The sequence below is a fragment of the Ranitomeya imitator genome, chromosome 1, assembly GCF_032444005.1.
Source record: "Ranitomeya imitator isolate aRanImi1 chromosome 1, aRanImi1.pri, whole genome shotgun sequence".
Classification (NCBI taxonomy): domain Eukaryota; kingdom Metazoa; phylum Chordata; class Amphibia; order Anura; family Dendrobatidae; genus Ranitomeya; species Ranitomeya imitator.
In genome coordinates, this window is record NC_091282.1 from 483,233,631 (window position 1) to 483,255,818 (window position 22,188).

The following is a 22,188-nucleotide window of genomic DNA, read 5'->3' on the forward strand; positions in this document are numbered from 1 at the left end:
CAATTGCCATTCTTAGCACTGATAGTGATTTCAAAATTTCTTCCCTGGGAGTCCAGTCTTTAATGTGACCTTCTAGCTCGTCTACCCAGAGACTCATCGATCTTGCTACTGAGCTGGCCCCTATGTTTGTCTTCATAATGGCTGCCAATGACTCCCAGGATTTCTTAAGGATGTCTTTTGATCTTTTGTCCATAGGATCTTTTAGACCAGATGAGTCCTCGAAAGGAATTGCTGTTTTCCTTGAGACTTTAGCCACAGGAATGTTGATCTTCGGTATGGACTTCCATACTTTAGTGTCTTCCGGATCGAAGGGAAGACGGTACTTGAAGTCTCTCGGGACTAGTAACTTCTATCCCACATCTTCCCATTCTTCCAGAATCTTTGTGGTTATATGGTTGTTAACAGGAAACACCCTGTTCCTGCGCGTTCCGAGACAGCTGAACATTTCGTCTTAAGTGACAGTGGTTCCGTTGAGTCCTCTACCTTCATGGTACCCTTAACCGCTTTTAGAAATACGTCAGTGTTTTCAGACGAGAATAGGCAACTTTTCCGTTCCTCCGGAAACAATACTGAAGAATTTTCGCCTTAACCAGACTCCGGGTCGGAATACCCTGATACTTCTCCTTCCTCCGAACTCAGGTCCACATCCCATCTGGGCCTTTTTGGATAAGGGGATTGGGGTGGCACTAACATTGAGACAATAGCCTGAACTTCATCCCTAGTCATGGTCTTTATATTAGTTAATAATGAAGTCTGTTCGTCTTTAAGTAGTTTAGCAATACATGCTTCACATAGCTGCTTGTTATGACCCTCTGGGAGTCTGGCGGTACATAACGGACATTTGCTAGCCTTCTTTTTAGTGGTTGTAGCAGACCGTTTAGGGATGTCCTTGTCCTAAAATATAATGTAGAAAGAAGGCCCTATAACCCCCCACCAAGTTTACTCACATGATCCGTGGGCAGCTCTAAGGACTGGACGTCAGGACGGCTAGCACCTTCCATCTTACTAAAGTCAGGTGTGCTGTCAGTTGTCCATCATTAAGTAGTCAGTCTTACCCGACTTCAAGACATCTGATCTGTCATCCTTCCGAGCTCAGCTGCAGTCAATTTTCGGTGTTGCAGGTCCTCTGCCGAACTGGAACGCACGCTGACCAGTATGGGATCGTCGGCTTCCGGCGCCATGATGTCCTTTGGAGCCCCAGACACTCCCCCAGGCTCTGCTGAAGCGCTGCGGCCATCCGGAGTACCGGAAACTGTCATCGCCGGCAAAACTCGGGCACCCGGCCACACCCCCTGAAGTAGTCACCAGTGCACCCCCCGATGACGCGGCGCACCGGACGTTCAGGAGACGCTGACGGTAACCCTCCGGGAGTACCTGTCGTGTGAGGCCACTCCCCTGATCCGCCGCCGGCGTGATTCCCAGCTCGGCGTTCGACATGAGGAGTCGGCAGCCGGAACAACGCTACAGCAGCCGCTGCCCAGAGCCCTTTGTGAAGGGATGAGGTAGCTGACGGGAGCCCACAGCTCAACCTAAAATGCCTGAGGGACCTCCATCAGTTTCAGCGATATTATGGAGTCCCCGTCCACCGGGACTCCTTCAGCCCAGAGCCCCTCTAAGGAGGATATGGCCGCTCTCGGGAGCCTCCTGCTCGACCGGACCCCGATACCTTACAGCATCAGGTAACCTCTGATCTTCTACAGAACTCCTCTCCTGCGTCTGTCCCTGATATGGACAGGAAAAACACTGAAGGGGGGTGGTGGTGGTGAGGGGCTATTTAACCTCTTCTGTGTTCCTGTCCCTATCAAGGATAAGAAGGACAACCTCCTGGTGGTGCTGTCAGAAGGGACGTTGTGGAAAACTACTTTTTTGTTGATGATTTTTCACTTGTGTGAACGTAGCAGTAACACATTCATTTTTATCACTTTATCTTGATGACACATCTTGGCCCAATATAAAAGTATTAAAAAAAAAAAAAAAAAAACAACTCGCATTTCTCCGTACTTACAGCCTCTTCATGCTCCTTCCAGCAGTCAAAGTCTGTTGCCATCGCAAGACTTGCATAACAGAGGCCAGCTTCCTTGGCCAGAACAACCTCTGGAATGGTCGTCATATTAATAACATCAGCGCCCCAGAGACGAAACATGATACTTTCAGCTTTGGAACTGAAACGTGGGCCTTCTATGGTGATCATTGTACCTTTAGAGTAGCATTTTACACCGAGCTTCTTGGCAACATCTATTAAAACCTGCAACACAAAACAAAGCAGCCTTTAAAAGAAATAAAGAAATAATGCCAAGGGTTAGCACTGCTTGTGGACAACCTACATTTTACACAAGCGTATAAATAAATCGGTCCCATTCTCATCCAGGAGAGTGGGACGATTTTAGGCTGCTTTCACACTAGCGTCGTACGACGCACGTCACAAAGCGTCGTTTTGAAGAAAAAACGCGTCCTGCAAAGTTGCCTGCAGGATGCGTTTTTTTCTCCATAGACTTTAATTAGCGACGCATTGCGAAGGATTGCCACACGCTGCATCCGTCGTGCAACGGATGCGACGTGTTTCTGCAGACCGTCGGGACAAAAAAACGTTGCTTGCAACGTTTTTTTTTGTCCGTCGGGTCCGCTTTTTCCGACCGCGCATGCGCGCCCGGAACTCCGCTCCCTCATCCCCAGACCTTACAATGGGGCAGCGGATGCGTTGTAAAACTGCATCCGCTGCCCCGTTGTGATTTTACTTCACAGCATGTGTCGGCTCGACGCACTGCGATGGGCCCGTACCGACGCTAGTGTGAAAGTAGCCTAATTCTCGCACGCTGTCCGTTTTTTTTTACTCCGCTAATAATCTTATACAGGATCATTTACAGCTCTGGAATAGTTCTTCTTTCTCTCCTGTGCCCCTCTATTCCAAAGTCATATCCCCCTGTAAGAATGGTGCAAATTTTCTCTTCAACCAATGGCGCACATACCACCCTCACTGTCGGCATACATTATATTTTTGTCTAATGCTTGCCAATCAAAATATTGCCATGCCCAATGGGAAACTGTGGAATACGCCCACTTGTTTGCAAGGAAACTCTGCACCAATATTACTATGTGGCATTAGTCTGGAACAGTGGGGCACAGAAGAAAAAAAAAAATGTGATTTCCTAATCAGTGGAGCAGCACCAACTGGAATAGGTACTCAAGTTAAATTAGAAAAATTCACCATGCCAAGGAGGAAATACATCAGTAGTTATTTAAGAGAAGCAATTTTTCTTACCCATCAATCGAGGACACATTAATATACCATTCCCAAACAATTCAGAGTCCGCCATTCGATAGATTTGTGATACATTACCTTTAATCAACGACTATTGCATAAAACACATTTTTTAAATTAAAAAAAAAAAAATTACTACAGTAAATTTTGTTCTAATTCATTAGTAATTTCCTGGGGTTGCCATTTTTATTTTCTGATTTGAGTCAGAACACGACCATGACCACAAGTATGACATACACAGGGCAGAGGAGAGTGTGTTGGACACATCTCCTAAGTGGTGGGCGCATCAGCTGTGGGGGAAGAGCCCAAAGCAGGAGGATTTATTTGTGAGTGGAGTTCTAGTTCTGAATGACAATTCACATTACTATTTTATGTACTGAAAAATGGGATAAACATTCCAAAAGTGGTAGAATACAAAACTATTCTCCCTCTTATGTTTGGTATTTACGGTATTCCTTATTTGGTGTAAATTACCTGACAGTACTATTCTTCAGCTCAGTAAGTATGGGGATACCAAACTTATAAGGGTTTTTATGTACCGTATATATTTTACAGTGGTAAAAAACTATAAAAAAGAAAAAAAAATTGTTTTGTGCTGCCATTTTATGGGACTTTTTTTTGTATGATTTTTATAGGGTCCAGGTCCCCTATATAAATATTTAAGTAGCTAAGCTTGTAGTCTGGGGGGTGATGGACTCCCTTCAGACCAAAATTACCACTTTAAAACTGAAGCAGCAAACTTTGTGTTAACAGAAATTTGTGGCAGTAAATATGTTGTGCCTATTTTCTGCCGTTTAAGCCTTCCTCCCATCTCTCATCCAGTTCAGATGAGGCCTAGTTAGGAACACAAAGGTGCAAATCACAACGGTTATGGACAATCTAACGTGAAGTTCATCTTGACATTGTTGGATGGTTTTTACGCTATTTTATAAAAAAAAAAAAAAAAAGTTAACCAAGTACCTTTCATTGTATAGCTATATTGGAATTCATGCAATCATTAATTGCAGTGTACGGATGCACAGTGTAAATACATTTTTATGTGGGCTACAGCATGTTTGTGCACCTGCATATTAGTGTATTGTTAAAAGATGTGCATGCCCTTTTTTATAGTATGTATTGGGTGGTGTGGACCAGAGCTGTAGAACCGCTGTTCATTTTGTCAGAGTCGGTATAAAATGGACCGACTGCTAAAATATATAATACATTGGGTACAGTAGTACAATGCAGGATGTGCTGTACATGTTTTCATTAGAATTTGGGAAAGTTATGTAATGTCCTATAAATGTCTGTTCTGTTCCTGATCTAAGGATCTCGGCTTTTAGCGGAGATGACTCTATGCTGCACTTTATGTACATGCTCAGTAGTGACCAGTGCTGTGGAGTTGTAGATGAGATGAATCTGTGCCACACTTTATGTACATGCTCAGTAGTGACCAGTGCTGTGGAGTTGTAGGTGAGATGAATCTGTGCCGCACTTTATGTACATGCTCAGTAGTGACCAGTGTTGTGGAGTTGTAGATGAGATGAATCTGTGCCGCACTTTATGTACATGCTCAGTAGTGACCAGAGCTGTGGAGTTGTAGATGAGATGAAACTGTGCCGCACTTTATGTACATGCTCAGTAGTGACCAGTGCTGTGGAGTTGTAGAGGAGATGAATCTGTGCCGCACTTTATGTACATGCTCAGTAGTGACCAGTGCTGTGGAGTTGTAGATGAGATGAATCTGTGCCGCACTTTATGTACATGCTCAGTAGTGACCAGAGCTGTGGAGTTGTAGATGAGATGAAACTGTGCCGCACTTTATGTACATGCCCAGTAGTGACCAGTGCTGTGGAGTTGTAGGTGAGATGAATCTGTGCCGCACTTTATGTACATGCTCAGTAGTGACCAGAGCTGTGGAGTTGTAGATGAGATGAATCTGTGCCGCACTTTATGTACATGCTCAGTAGTGACCAGTGCTGTGGAGTTGTAGATGAGATGAATCTGTGCTGCACTTTATGTACATGCTCAGTAGTGACCAGAGCTGTGGAGTTGTAGATGAGATGAATCTGTGCTGCACTTTATGTACATGCTCAGTAGTGACCAGTGCTGTGGAGTTGTAGATGAGATGAATCTGCTGCACTTTATGTACATGCTCAGTAGTGACCAGTGCTGTGGAGTTGTAGATGAGATGAATCTGTGCTGCACTTTATGTACATGCTCAGTAGTGACCAGTGCTGTGGAGTTGTAGATGAGATGAATCTGTGCTGCATTTTATGTACATGCTCAGTAGTGACCAGTGCTGTGGAGTTGTAGATGAGATGAATCTGTGCTGCACTTTATGTACATGCTCAGTAGTGACCAGTGCTGGTGGGTCGGCATTGGGGAAATTGAGGAGTCAGAGGTTTGGCTTACCGACTCCACAGCCCTGGTGTGGACCCGTCCTGGACTGTACACCCTCCTTATCCACACCTATCTCTAGCACAGTTCAGTTGAGGCCTGTCTGGATACATGGAGAGGTGAATCACTATAGTTAAGAACCATTCAAGGCTAAAGAATAACCAACCGTTATTTATATTTCATAAAACAGTACATGTTAAAACAAGCAACTTTGTAATAGATCTCATCAGAAAAATATGCCTCTCTTGCTCCTTCAGGACTGGTCACTCAAAATTCTCAATTCACAAGTAAAATCTGTATACAGTGAAGACAGACGTTCCCATTACTGTGATGCAATTCTATTAGTAGCTACTGGCTTTTCCTATCTGGAGGAAATAGAGACAGGATAAGTTTTAGGCAGAGCTCCGCCACCATCTCTACATAGAATCCAATGAGCACCAACTGTCACCCCCTCTCTCACTTCCAGCACATCCAGCATTGCCTGACAGTGCTGGAGGATGGTGCGGTCCAGCTCCTGGGCGGGAGCAACTCCAGGAGGAAGGTATGGGACGATCGATCCAGGCTTCCCGGATCAAGATAAACCTCTTCATCCTTTAGGGACGGAGGGCGGAGGAGGGCGATATAAACCTCCTCTGTTTCCGGTCCTTAATCAGAATGGGGAGGCAACCTCCTGTGTGTGCGGTCATGGAGGGGATCAGAGAAAAAGCAGATTTCTCTAATAAGATATGCTACAAAGTTGCTTACTGTTTTCTTGCACTCTATTGATTTATGAACTAAAAATAATGAAGGCTACTCTTTAAGCTCTTGTTGCCGTGGTTGGATGGCTTTTTTCATTTCGTGACCAAAACATGGTAGCTTAGTACCTTAATGCTTTACGTGGTATCCAGTGCAGCACTGAGATTAAAACCTGAGCTCTAACAAATTCCGCCATGTGTGCGGCTTCCATTTTTGCCAAACAGTAAAATGAAGGATTCTGACAGTGGTCCTTTTTAATGGTATAAACTATAGAAAAAGTGTGAGCAACCGCAAACTTTTGGACAGCAGTATACATATGCAATCACATACAGTATATATTTCTATATCCGCGCACTCTATAGCTTACCGCGTTATCTGGGCTACGTCTGAAGGTCGGGGGGGGATGAAGTACTCACCTCTCGAGTTTTGCCACAGAAGGGCTCAGCCATCGGAATATGACAAACACCTGGGAGACAGCTGGGCGACCCATTGTAAAATGTCTGCTCTCTTTTTGTGGTCCTGTTGACACAATCGAACATACAGAGTAATGAAATCTTCAGCAAGCTCTGTAAGAACACGCCACCCCTAAAGTAACCGTCTGATCATTATCCAGACAACATGCGGTGTGGAAATTACACTATTTGGCACGTGGTCTTCCATTCCCCTTATGTCAAGCCTTGCCCTCTTGCTGGAAGAACCTCAAAAAGAGAGAGTCAAACCACAAATGCTGTGCAAGGAATGGTGGAGCATAGTGATGCTAATTAACAAATATACCCAATAAAAAAGCAACTTTCAATTTTATGGGTTTTATAACATTGCAAACACATAACACTGGCATTTATGGAAAACAACTATTTAATAGATTAGTCTTTCAAGGAATTAGAAGGGGATTTCCAAATTCCTTAACCTAAACCACATCTTTAGTTAAAATCCCCTTCTCATCATGAGGACCAGTCTTCTAAATGGTAGCATTATGTTGAATAGTGCCATCTAGTGGTAACAAACGGTTTTCTCCGTTGCTTCAGACTGCTTTACAAAAAGGGAAAGGTGACCTACATCACTTTCAAAGGTGTCCACATCCAACACGGTTAACCCCTTCACCCGTGAGCCTGTTTTCACCTGCATGACCAAATCAAATTTTACAATTCTGACCAGTGTCACTTTATGTGGTAATAACTTACGTATCTCACCGATACGGAGACTGTTTTTTCGTGACATATAAGCTGAGGTCGATAGGATTTGTGTCTATTTATAATAATATCGAAAATTGGACAAAAATGTTGAAAATTTGCAATTTTCGAACGTTGAAACTTTATGCCTAGATAGTCCTATCGCACAAAATAAGTTACAGCATATTTTCGGACTAGAAGACGCATCTTACTATAAGACGCACACCATTTTTAGACAGCAAAAAATGAGGAAAAACGGTTTTCCTATTAATTAAAACTTCCCTGGCAGTGTAAAGTAGAGGGATCATTATCAGAAATGTACCATGGTAGAATAGGGAGGTGATTAATCTGTTAATGCACACTGCAGAGGGACATAATCACAATATGCAGCACTGGCTAATAATGAAGTTCACTGCAGCAGCATCTACTGCCTTGCTTTTTATTATAGCTGACAATCAATAATGAGATCCCCACCACTGGAAAATTATATGATATAAGGGACCTTGGCGAGAGTTTACCTAAGCTACATAATACTGTCACCTGCATACTGGGACTTTAGTGGCTCTCAGTAGCATAGGGGATTCGCAGCAGTTTTCCATGCGGTTTACAGTACCATGTAAACCTATGGAAAACCAAATCCGTAGTGCCCATGCTGCGGAAAATACTGCGGTTTATTTTCTGCAGCATGTCAATTGTTTGTGCAGATCCCGCAGCGTTTTACACCTGCTAGTCAATAGGAATCCGTTGGTGTAAAAACGCAGGTGAAATCCGCACAAAAAAAAGGAAGAAATCTGCGGCAAATCCACAGTTAATCCGCAGTGCGCTTTACATGCGGATTTTACAAAAACGGTGCGGAAAAAGCCGCACACGAATCCGCATTGTGGGCACATAGACTCATTCTACTTAATGTGCTTCTGATTAGGTGATCACTTGAACCAAATATGTACCGGTCTGGCCTGCACATCGCGATAGCACGAAAGCATTGTACATTGTCATCTGTATGATATGTAATCTGTATGATGCTTCTTGTACGGCACCTTGGCTATTTTCATAGCACTGTACAGCTGGAGGACTTTATCAGAGATCAATCCCCCCTATGTTCTTGTTGTACCCCATTACACAGTTTGGTTTGTGGACATGTGGAGAGGAACTTCATACAGTGGTAGGGTACTGCCATCACCATGTATGGTGGTCAAGAAAAGGACATCCCTCTCGTCCTTGTACTAGACCATCATGTTGTTGCTACATTGGGCTCTTCTCTCACCATTTTCTGGGCTGCTGCCCACTTAGCATCTTAGGGAGGCCTCTCTGATTTTTGTTAACAGTACTGCAGGCTATGGTAGATCGCGCAGAGAGGGACTTTGAGAGTGGGATGCCGGTATAAAAGTTATCTACATAGAGGTGATAATATTGATCCAACATTGGGAAACCAAATCCCACACAAATTTCTCACTCACTCACAGGACAGGGGGCATTCAGAGGGTTAAACCCAGGAGTCCTTCCCTTCATAAACCCTAAACCTGTGGGTGTGCCCTGAGGTATTCTCACACAGCTTCTAGAGCTTAATTCTGTACCTGGCCCTCTTACTGGGCAGGCATTGAAAATGGATTAGGGACTCGTCAATACAGATGTCCCTTTGAGGCACGAACACCTCAGCAAACTTGTTGCTGAAGTGATCAGTGACCGGCCGAATTTTGAAAAGTCGATCAAAGTTGGGGTCATCTCGGGAAGGACACCGTGCATTATCATTGTACAAAAATTTGTGGATGGCCTCAAAACGTTTATGGGTCATGGCCATGCAGATACTGAAGTGTTTTATAAAAACATCAAACTCCAATATTGCCAAAGTTCTGGTTTCTTCAGTAACCCCATGTGTAGAACCAGGCACCAAAATGTCACAGTTTCTACTGTGTTTACAGGGGTCCAGTTAAAAAATGATGACAGGGAGTTTTGTGCAGCCACCATGAAGTTTACAAAAACAGAGATAAAGGCCAGTAGTGTCAAACTGGATTCTGGATTGCATTTTGGATGTGAGGGACGACATTTTTTCATGTATAGGGTGTTTGTATGTGTACCAAATTTAATCAAGCGTGTGTGGTGCAAACTTTTTTTTTTTTATTTAGAAGAGAATAAAAATCTAATCTAATCTTAACAGTTAATCTAAATTATTATATTTTATTCTTTAATCACAAAAAAACCCAACAAAAAACAAGACACCGGAGGTTGATTAGTGATATGTCGTCAATCAAGGCTCGATGGCTGTCGACCACTCACCCTCACCAAATTCAGTAAAAAATACTGTTGTATAGTAGACGCTGATTAGTACAGTATATTTTTACGGTCCCTAATCTTTTTTTTTTTTTTTTAATTCTTTTTTTCTCAGCAAAAATCCCAACAATCAGAGGTCGATCAGGGATCAGGAACGGATCATAGAAGGATCAGGATAATCTTTCTTCTTCAGCAACAGGCACACCAGCAGTGATGGCACAGTGTCTGTGCATTCTGATTGGCACAATCAACATCATAGTCCGATCGCATCAGAGCTGGCCCTGGTGACGCCATAGTTGCTAGGCTCCAGCCTATGATTAGTGCTCTCACAGCACCAATTGCAGGCTGGACATCCATGTTTCAGGCAATTTCAGGAACTTACCGACCAAAGACGTACTGGATACATCTAAGGTCGGGATGTGGTTAATATTTTTAATAATTCTAAGCACAAAAAAAAAGTAAAAAAAATATTTTTATCAATAAAAGCTCTATTTTAACCCCTTTACCCCCAAGGGTGGTTTGCACGTTATGGACCGGGCCAATTTTTACAATTCTGACCACTGTCCCTTTAGGTTATAACTCTGGAACGCTTCAACGGATCCCGGTGATTCTGACATTGTTTTCTCGTGACATATTGTACTTCACGATAGTGGTAAAATTTCTTTGATATTACCTGCGTTTATTTGTGAAAAAAACGGAAATTTGGCAAAAATTTTGAAAATTTCGCAATTTTCCAACTTTGAATTTTTATGCAATTAAATCACAGAGATATGTCACACAAAATACTTAATAAGTAACATTTCCCACATGTTTACTTTACATCAGCACAATTTTGGAACCAAAATTTTTTTTGTTAGGGAGTTATAAGGGTTAAAAGTTGACCAGCAATTTCTCATTTTTACAACACCATTTTATTTTAGGGACCACATCTCATTTGAAGTCATTTTGAGGGGTCTATATGATAAAAAAAATAACCAAGTGTGACACCATTCTAAAAACTGCACCCCTCAAGGTTCTCAAAACCACATTCAAGAAGTTTATTAACCCTTCAGGTGTTTCACAGGAATTTTTGGAATGTTTAAATAAAAATGAACATTTAACTTTTTTTCACAAAAAATTTACTTCAGCTCCAATTTGTTTTATTTTACCAAGGGTAACAGAAGAAAATGGACCCCAAACATTGTTGTACAATTTGTCCTGAGTACGCAGATACCCCATATGTGGGGGTAAACCACTGTTTGGGCGCATGGGAGAGCTCGGAAGGGAAGGAGCGCCGTTTGACTTTTCAATGCAAAATTGACAGGAATTGAGATGGGACGCCATGTTGCGTTTAGAGAGCCACTGATGTGCCTAAACATTGAAACCCCCCACAAGTGACACCATTTTGAAAAGTAGACCCCCTAAGGAACTTATCTAGATGTGTGGTGAGCACTTTGACCCACCAAGAGCTTCACAGAAGTTTATAATGCAGAGCCGTAAAAATAAAACAAAAATTTTTTCCCACAAAAATTATTTTTTAGCCCCCAGTTTTGTATTTTCCTGAGGGTAACAGGAGAAATTGGACCCCAAAAGTTGTTGTGCAATTTGTCCTGAGTGCGCTGATACCCTATATGTGGGGGGCGGAACCAGCGTTTGGGCGCATGGGAGGGCTCGGAAGGGAAGGAGCGCCATTTGGAATGCAGACTTAGATGGATTGATGTGTTGTGAACTTTGAGCCCCCAAGTATTTCACTACAGTTTATAACGCAGAGCCGTGAAAAAAAAAAAAAAATTCCCCTCAAAATTATTTTTTAGCCCCCAGTTTTGTATTTTCTCGAGGGTAAAAGGAGAAATTGGACCCCAAAAGTTGTTGTCCAATTTGTCCTGAGTGCGTTGATACCCCATATGTGGGTTATGGCAGAAAGTGCCTGCTCTGAGCAGGCACTTGGTAAGCCACCTCCCTGCTGGACCCGGATGCCGCGGCCATATTGGATCCGGGCCTTGCTGCAGGGAGGAAGGTAGGAGACCCTCGCAGCAACGCGATCAGGGATCTCAGGGAAGCCCGCAGGGAGCCCCCTCCCTGCGCGATGCTTCCCTGCACATCGCGATCATGTTTGATCGCGGTGTGCCGGGGGTTAATGTGCCGGGGGCGGTCCGTGACCGCTCCTGGCACATAGTGCCGGTTGTCAGCTGCGATAAGCAGCCGACACCCGGCCGCGATCGGCCGCGCTCCCCCCGTGAGCGCGGCCGATCGCGTATGACGTACTATTCCGTCCTTGGGAAGTAGGGCCCACCCCACATGGACGGAATAGTACGTCTAATGGCAGAAAGGGGTTAAATCGCATACCTATAACCGCTTTCCTTTCCCTCCATTATATACACAGACACTCACAGCTCTGCTACATGCACATTTACAGTTATATAGACACTATACATTAGAACAGGTTGCAGTTACACACACTAAACATTACCACATCAACCATACAATACATTAACATCTTGCAGTTCCTGACTGGGACCTAACAGAGGCCGCAGGAGCAGAGCAGCTGAAAGACCTTCCACTCAATGAATCTTTTAGGTCATGTGATCGGTTATATGACCTGAAAGGTCCTTGAATTACTTGTGTGGAAGGTCCTTCAGTCGCTCAGCCTCCGTTCCGGTCGGTGATCTTCCTCTTCTGCTCTGCACCGATCGCATTAGGAGTACAGAGCAGGAGGAGATAGGGAGATGTCAGTGTTCTCCATCACAAGAAGCTGCCTCCGCACACACTTTTTAACAAGAGTTTGCTTTAAAAAAAAAAAAATTGCATCTTGTAGTTCAAAAAATTTGGTAGTATATAACATATACTAATGTCTATAGTACATCTGCATCATTTTTTAAAATACTTTTTTTTGTTACAATGTGAGACGGGTTAAAAGTTTAGCTGTAATTTTTCATTTTTCCAATAAAATTTACAAAACCCATATTTTTTAGGGATCACATCACATATGAAGCGACTGAGGGGCCTTTATGTCAGAAAACCTGCAAACAAAACTAACTCTAAGGGTATGTGCACACGTCCGGATTTTTCGCGTTTTTTTTGCGGATTTTCCCGATAAAAACGCTATAAATCCGCATAAAAAACGCTCAAATTATGCATCCTATCATTTAGAATGCATTCCGCATTTTTTGTGCAGATGTATGCGTTTTTTTCCGCAAAAAAAACGCAATCCGCAAAAAGAATGGCCATGCTCATTCTTTTTGCGGATTTCATGCATTCAGGAAAAAAAAAAAAAAACGCAAAAAATCCGCAAAAAATCCGCGAGAAAAACGCGCTGAAAAAAACGCGATTTTCTGGCAGATTTCTCCGGATTTTGTCAGGAAAAAAACCTGACGTGTGCACATAGCCTAAAGGTATGCAAAACCCCATTCAGAAAGTTTGTTAGTCCTTCAGGTTGTTCACAAAAATTAGTGTAAAATAAGAAAATAAATCTATATTTATTTTTTCTTAAATAAAATGTTGATTTAGCCCCAAATTTTTCATTTTCACAAGGCAACAGAAGAAAACGGACCATGCAATTTGTAGTCCACAAATATCAGATATGAGGGCGGACACTACTAGGTTTGGGTTAATGGGAGCGCTGGGAAGAAAAGGAGTGTGATTTGATTTGGAGTGTAAATTTATTCAAAATAGATTTTTGATGCCATGTTACATATGCCCCCAAGGGGCAAAAGCAGCAGAATCTTCCCACAATTGACCATGTTTTGGAAATTAACACCCATCAAGGAATTAATGTACAGATAAGGTGATCATTTGCTTCACAAATTTTATTTTAAATCGTCATAATATTGGGCTATGAAAAATATTTTTACACAAATGTGTTACTTTAGCACACATTTTCTTTTTGACTTTTTTTGCTTGAACAAATTATGGATGCCATGTTGCATTTAGGGAGCCTATGGGGTGCAAAAAAAAAACAGAAACCTCCCCATAAGTGACCCCATTTTGGAAATTACACCCCTCTGGGAATTATGGGTGTAGTGATGATTTTGACTCCATGGGTGTTTTCCAGAAACAAGCTGCAGTGAATGTTGCAAAATGAAAATTGACAGTATGTCATTGTAGTGCCCATCTCATTGTTCTGGAGACATGGACCTCGTAAATTAAGTGGGCTCTGCCCACTACAGTACTAAAACATCTAAAACATGTGGAAGCTAAATGTGGTAAGGCTTAGAAGGGGGAGGGGGGGGGGCATTATTATTTGAGTGCACAGTTTTTGCTGTATTTCTTTTGGGGGGTACGTCACTTTCCTAGAGTCTTTGTGCTGCCAGTAACGTGAAACCCCCCTGTATTTGTGGATTGAGTTGAAGTTTTCATTGGGAACATTTTAGGGTACACAACATTTCGTATCACTTTCAGGCTACACTAACCGCTAATATTGGAGTTTCCATCTAAAGCTCCGAAATACGTGATTCACACAGAACCTTTGACAGATCCATTCACAAGAGTGAGGCAGATGGAGTCACTTTGGACGCTGCCTGCTCTATGTTCATCAGTGTCCTATTTTTCTCCAGAAGTGCTCAAAGCCGTGCTTTTGTGCATGCCTAAAAAAAAAGGCCTAAAAAGAGTGACACAACCAGATCAGACGCCGGGACGCACCAAAAGTGATGCCATCAGCCTCATTATAGTGAATCTTACATGTGGGTTTGATAGGAATCATGTATTTCAGACATTTACACGGAAACCCTGATGTAAGTGCTCAGTGTAGAGTGCAGGGTAAATGTGAACTGAGCTATATTGTGATTTTTGGAAGGCAATGCGCCTAAAAATGACAATGGTACATGTCATAGTTACAGGCCATTATCATGTGGCGCTCTAACATTGGCTATATAGTCATTTACCAAAGATATGATTATGCAGTCCATGCCTACCAATGACAGTCATAAGCTGTTGCTATCTATAATATACAAAGATAAGCAACTGCTACTGAACATATATAGAACTAGATGGTGGCCCGATTCTAACGCATCGGGTATTCTAGAATATGTATGTATGTATGTATGTATGTATGTATGTATGTATGTATGTATGTACAGTCATGGCCAAAAGTATTGACACCCCTGCAATTCTGTCAGATAATACTCATTTTCTTCCTGAAAATGATTGCAAACACAAATTATTTGGTATTATCTTCATTTAATTTGTCTTAAATGAAAAAACACAAAAAGAATTGTCCTGAAGCCAAATTGGATATAATTCCACACCAAACATAAAAAAGGGGGTGGACAAAAGTATTGGCACTGTTCGAAAAATCATGTGATTCTTCTCTAATTTGTGTAATTAACAGCACCTGTAACTTACCTGTGGCACCTAACAGGTGTTGGCAATAACTAAATCACACTTGTGGCCAGTTGACATGGATTAAAGTTGACTCAACCTCTGTCCTGTGTCCTTGTGTGTACCACATTGAGAATGGAGAAAAGAAAGAAGACCAAAGAACTGTCTGAGGACTTGAGAAACCAAATTGTGAGGAAGCATGAGCACTCTCAAGGCTACAAGTCCATCTCCAAAGACCTGAATATTCCTGTGTTTACTGTGCGCAGTGTCATCAAGAAGTTTAAAGCCCATGGCACTGTGGCTAACCTCCCTAGATGTGGACGGAAAAGAAAAATTGACAAGAGATTTCAACGCAAGATTGTGCGGATGTTGGATAAAGAACCTCGACTAACATCCAAACAAGTTCAAGCTGCCCTGCAGTCCGAGGGTACCACAGTGTCAACCCGTACTATCCATCAGCGTCTGAATGAAAAGGGACTGTATGGTAGGAGACCCAGGAAGACCCCACTTCTTACCCCGAGACATAAAAAAGCCAGGCTGGAATTTGCCAAAACTTACCTGAAAAAGCCTAAAACGTTTTGGAAGAATGTTCTCTGGTCAGATGAGAAAAGTAGAGCTTTTGGGCAAAGGCATCAACATAGACTTTACAGGAGAAAAAAAGAGGCATTCAAAGAAAAGAACACGGTCCCTACAGTCAAACATGGCGGAGGTTCCCTGATGTTTTGGGGTTGCTTTGCTGCCTCTGGCACTGGACTGCTTGACCGTGTGCATGGCATTATGAAATCTGAAGACTACCAACAAATTTTGCAGCATAATGTAGGGCCCAGTGTGAGAAAGCAGGGTCTCCCTCAGAGGTCATGGGTCTTCCAGCAGGACAATGACCCAAAACACACTTCAAAAAGCACTAGAAAATGGTTTGAGAGAAAGCACTGGAGACTTCTAAGGTGGCCAGCAATGAGTCCAGACCTGAATCCCATAGAACACCTGTGGAGAGATCTAAAAATGGCAGTTTGGAGAAGGCACCCTTCAAATATCAGGGACCTGGAGCAGTTTACCAAAGAAGAATGGTCTAAAATTCCAGCAGAGCATTGTAAGAAACTCATTGATGGTTACCGGAAGCGGTTGGTCGCAGTTATTTTGGCTAAAGGTTGTGCAACAAAGTATTAGGCTGAGGGTGCCAATACTTTTGTCTGGCCCATTTTTGGAGTTTTGTGTGAAATGATCAATGTTTTGCTTTTTGCTTCATTCTCTTTTGTGTTTTTTTCATTTAAGACAAATTAAATGAAGATAATACCAAACAATTTGTGTTTGCAATCATTTTCAGGAAGAAAATTAGTATTATCTGACAAAATTGCAGGGGTGTCAATACTTTTGGCCATGACTGTATAGCAGCCACATAGTATATAGCACAGGCCACGCTTTATATAGGAGCCACGTAGTATATAGCAGCCACGTAGTATATAACACAGGCCACGCAGTATATAACACAGGCCACACAGTAAATAACAGGCCACGCAGTAAATAACACAGCCCACGCAGTAAATAACACAGCCCACGCAGTAAATAACACAGCCCACGCAGTAAATAACACAGCCCACGCAGTAAATAACACAGCCCACGCAGTAAATAACACAGCCCACGCAGTGTATAGCAGTGTGGGCACCATATCCCTGTTAAAAAAAATAATTAAAATAAAAAAATAGTTACTCACCCTCCGGCGTCAAGCGAAGCTGTCCCGATGCGCGTGCGGCTGCCGCCAGCTTCTGTTCCCAGAGATGCATTGCAAAATTACCCAGATGACTTAGCGGTCTCGCGAGACCGATAAGTCTTATGGGTAATTTCGCAATGCATCTCTGGGAACGGAAGCTGGCGGCAGCCGTGCGCATCGGCGGACGACAGAAGGTGAGAATAGCAGGTTTTTTGTTTATTAATTTTTAACATTAGATTTTTTTACTATTGATGCTGCATATGCAGCATCAATAGTAAAAAGTTGGGGACACACAGTGTTAATAGCAGCGGTAACGGAGTGCGTTACACCGTGGCATAACGCGGTCCGTTAACGCTGCCATTAACCCTGTGTGAGCGCTGACTGGAGGGGAGTACAGAGCAGGCACTGACTGGACGGAAGTTGGGAGGGACTAATTATTGGCCGTGACCAATCAGCGAAGCGGGATTTCCGTGACAGACAGACAGACAAACAGACTGAAGTGCCCCTTAGACAATTATATATACAGATAACTGATCATGGCAAAATATGCATTATTTTAACTCCTTAACCTACTCAAATGAATCATTTTAGTTTATTGTAATAAAGGGGTTTACTAACCTGGCAGAGAAGGCTTAGATTTAGTAGGGCTCTGCCCTTTTAGGATTCCTTAGTAAATATATCTACACCCTTCCATAAGTGTGCATTTACATTTCTATTAATAAAGGGTAGCAGAAAAGTTTTTATTCTCACCGATCAATAAACTGGTCAATTACAACGATATCTCCAGGCTGGATCTCCTCTCTCAGTGATCCGCAAGCTGTGGTGACCAGAACGTGAGTACAGCCTTCCATCTTCAACGCCCAAATATTTGCTCGGAAGTTAACATTTGTAGGACCTATTGTATGTTGTCTGCCATGTCTGCAGGACGGGGAAAAAAAAAAAAAAAAAAAAAAAAAAACACAAAATAACAAAAAACAAAAGCAGAAAAAAAATTAATTTCAACAACTTTACCAAAGACTTAATGCAATTGTGATTTAGTAAGCATCAACCAGTCCCATCTCTGATGATAGCATCTAAATAATAGCGCTCACCGAATTTGCTTTGCCAGTTTTGTATGTAGAGTAACTGTGGTTTAAAGGGGTTGTCCACTACATTTAGTTTAAGAGTAGTAGACAACCCATTTAAGGTGAACCTGCAGCAGAACATCTGTGTCTACCTGTCTCTAGCTCCTCCCCCTTCCATAAACTTCTATGAGCAGCAACTGTCACATCATTCTTAGTGAATTGAATATTTCTTTCACTGGAGTCGAATTTTACCACTGATTTGAGAGTAACTAATCATCAGTCCAGCCAAAGAAAGAATTATTTCTCTATAATATGCACTCCACAACATATGAAACTGCAATACCAAGAAGGAAACATTGTAGAATTATGAAAATCACAGACATGGTAGTGATACGGAAATTATAAAAAAAAATGGAAACATTTTAAAAACATCTCGATTTATTCAATATTGAATATAAGCAACACCCACAGAAATATATGCCCTTACACGCTATAGGGCTTGTCACACACTGTGTTTTTTAAGTGCGTTTTTCAAGGGTCAAACAAAAATGTGGCACTTTAGAGCACCAGCAACGTGAATTACATTTCTGAAATCTCATGTAAGTGCTGCTAAATTTTCCTTGCGGATATGAATTTTGCCAGTACCAGTGCTTTTTTAAGCATTTTTCACCCATTCAAATGTCTGGGGAAAAAAAAAACATGCAAAAACGAGTCAAAACACAAATAAGCATGCACAAAATAAAAACTAAATTACATTTTACGCAGCATTTTTTCTGACACCACATTATTAAAAATCTGCAGCAAATACCCAACATGTGCACATACCCTTAGCATGCTATCAACAAGGCCATTAACCCCCTTCTGACATATGATGTACTAGTACGTCATATGCCAGATCTCTGACTGATGCGGGCTCAGGAACTGAGCCCGCTTCTTTGCCGGCAGATCATGGCAGTAATATACAGCCATCAACTACCTCTAAAGGCTGTGCATGGAGCAGCGCAGCGTCCACGGTTGTTAACCTGTTAAATGCTGGTGCCAATCAAAGACAGAGGCATTTACTGCATGCGTCCCAGAGATGGTTGGTGCTGTTCTAATCGCTAATCAGCATGCCCGCAATGCACAGACTGGTTGTCGTAACAGGGGCCTGCTGAAGACTCCATGCATGTGCCTGAGAAAGCCAGCCCATGGCTGATTCATAGGGGGCAGTCATTTTTGCTGTATATAGCAGTACTGTAATATCAGTGTGTATAGTATGTGATCAGATGAGCTCCCTAAGGAAAATAATTACAGTGAAAAGTTAAAGAAAAAAAAAAAACAAACAAGTAAAAAAACAAAATACACATGTGGTATCGCTACGTTCAAAAAGGTCCGATCTATCAATATCAAATTAATAACAATAATTAACAATTGAAAAAAAATGTTAAGCACAGATTCATCTCCACTAAAAGCCGATCAGGAACAGAACAGACATTTATAGGCCATTTCACAACTTCACCAAATTCTTGTGAAACCATTTACAGCACATCCTGCATTGTACTACTGTACCAATTTATTATATATTGTCGGTCCATTTTGTTCCGACTCCACCGTCCTGCTTTTAAACACTAGGGAGAGCAGCTGTTGAAATTTACCATGAAAATCTAGCAGAGTTGTGTTAGTGATTACGTTGTTCTCCTCTGAACATGGTGGTGACAGTCAGTAGTGAAGGCAGCACGGTGGCTCAGTGGTTAGCAGTGCTGGGGTCCTGGGTTCTAGTCCCAGCAAGGACAACATTTGGGAGAAGTTGTATGTTCTCTCTGTTTCCTCCCACTTAGTGATAGGATATTTAGATTGTATCAGATGATAATGTATGTAAAGCGATGTGGAATATGTTAGCAGTAGGTGAGTAAGTGTCGTGCTCAGACACTTACCAGCAAATGCAAATGGTAACCCCTAGTGCCTGAAGGAAAAAAAAGTTAAAGCTAACCTTTGAAGAGGTGTCATTTTAAAGGGAACCTGTCACCCCCAAAATCGATGGTGAGGTAAGCTCACCTTCATCAGGGGCTTATCTACAACATTCTGTAATGCTGTAGATTAGCCCCCAATGTATCCTGAAAGAGGCGAAAAAAAGGTTAGATTATACTCACCTGGGCGGGCGGTCCTGCTCCGATGGGTGTTTCAGGTCCGCTCCGGCGCCTCCCATCTTCATTCCGTGACGTCCTCTTCTGGTCTTCACGCCGCGGCTCCGGCGCAGGTGTACTTTGCTCTGCCCTCAACAGGGCAGACAAGTACGCCTGCGCACAAGTGCAGTGCCAGGAGCCATGACACAAGCAAGAGGACGGCATCGCAAGAAGATGGGAGGTGCCAGACCTGGATGAGTATAATAAAACTCATTTTTCTTACCTTTCAGGTTACATCGAGCGCTTATCTACGGCATTATAGAATGCGGTAGATAAGCCCTGAAAGGCAGTGGCCGTATCTTATAACAGCCAAACCTGTGATAGGTTTGTATTAAGTATTTGCAGTGTGTTTTTTTTCTGCAACATGTCAATTCGTTGTGCATTTCTGCAGTGTTTCTGCTCCGATTGACTTCAATTGAGTCAGTCAAATCCGCAGCAAAAACACAGGTATAAAAATATTTGCAGATTTGTTGAGTTTTAGTTTTGCATTTTACCTGCTTCCTATGGTGTTTCCCTCTCTGTCATCTGTGTGACAGCGTGGGAAACACCAGCGCGGTAGTTCTTACCGGTAGGAACGCTACTGCCAGTAAGACAGGCAGTCAGAGCACTGCGGGGTCATGCTGTCAGATGTCAGCGTGACCCCACAGCTGTGACTCGCAGGTGTGAGCTGATGAGACTACTGCTCCCATTGGGCTACATCTGCTGTCGCAGGTAACAGTGACCTCAGGTGCCGCTGATAGGCGACATTCTCATCTGCCCGCGCCTGTGCTCACAGTTTATATAAAAAAATTTAAAAAAAAAAAAGTAAAATTACATACATGTTCAAATAAACATAAAAAAATTATTATTTGTTCATTGAACCATGCGGAATCACCGCATCCTATACAATGGACGGGGACATTTATCTTGCGGAAACTGAGCGTCTCCGCAAGATAAAATGAGATGCTGTGGTCTGGAAAGACGCGCTGCATGTCCGTCTCTGCAGGGAAGAAGCGAAGTGCCAGTGCACGCAAAGTGGAGATGGGATTTCTTCAAATCCCTTCCAGTATGCTGTAACATTTGGTGGCATTTACTGACCATGGGAACATACCCTAAAGAGTCTGCTAGTTCGGCTCAGGAGACACATGGCCGGGCACTATGGTATGTATAGGAGCTGTGCAATGTGGATGTCTGAATTGAGCCTTACAAGCAGGTTTCTCACCCTCCTAGCCGGCTTTTTCCTGTACACAGATATTCTATGCAGCTTACATGAAATAACATTTCATCCATCTCTTCTGTAGAGAAAACTGTGGAAATGGTCCTCCATGTCACCGCTAAAGTGCCTAGCTAAAACCTTCTTGGTGTTGGAAAGTGGAGCAGTGATTATCACTAATGTTTCTGCACTGGGGGAGGCTAGGAGGTGATAGATCTACTGTTAGTGTGTCTCTGTAAATCATACACAGATAGCTGCACAGCACGCATATTTATGTACACTGTGCAGCACACACATATTCACAATAATGCTGCATGCACACAATCACTTGTGCTACATACACACACAACTCTGCTACATTATTTTACACATCCCTTTCATCTTTTCAGGGTATGTGCACATATTACAGATTTGCCTGCAGAATTTTGTGTGCAGAATCTGCACCTCTTGGCAGAAAACGCAGGTAAAAATCCGTGCGTTTTTTCAACCTAAATAAAGATCTGTTTAAAAAAAAAAAAAAATAAATTGTGATGTCATTTCTTTGTCCAACCTCTTATTTTACATACTCCATGGAAGAATAGTGTTTACACACACAGACAGATAGATATACCAGTAGTTAAAATGGTACATAAATAAAGACACAGACACACATAAAATCTGCACGCAATATCTTTAATTTAAAATAGAAAAAAAGGCGTGGGCTCCTGTGCAATTTTCTGCGCCAGAGAGGAAAAGCCGATGACATGTGTACTGTATGTGTTTTTCTTTGTTTTTTTAACATTCAACAGATATTTGGTATCGCTGCATTAAGAATCGCCCGATCAATAAAAAAAAGGATTAACCTGATCGCTAAACAACTTAGAGAAAAAAAAAATTGAAACGCCATAATTACATTTTTTTGTTGCCGTGACATTGCATTAAAATGCAATAATGGGCGATCAAAAGAATTATCTGCAG

The 22,188-nt window shown here is 42.3% G+C and overlaps 1 protein-coding gene across 5 annotated transcripts in view; it reads right to left on the minus strand.

Annotated features, from left to right (window-relative positions):
• Positions 1-22,188, minus strand: part of MTAP (methylthioadenosine phosphorylase) — a 79,565-nt gene that overhangs the window by 32,367 nt on the left and 25,010 nt on the right. For all 5 annotated transcript variants that reach the window (XM_069765552.1, XM_069765544.1, XM_069765528.1 and 2 more), the window contains 3 exons: positions 17,564-17,731; positions 6,790-6,892; positions 2,006-2,245 (listed from right to left, as the gene is read on the minus strand). In XM_069765552.1, the coding sequence (XP_069621653.1) occupies positions 2,006-2,245; positions 6,790-6,892; positions 17,564-17,731 (511 nt within the window). The remainder of the gene's footprint in view (positions 1-2,005; positions 2,246-6,789; positions 6,893-17,563; positions 17,732-22,188) is intronic.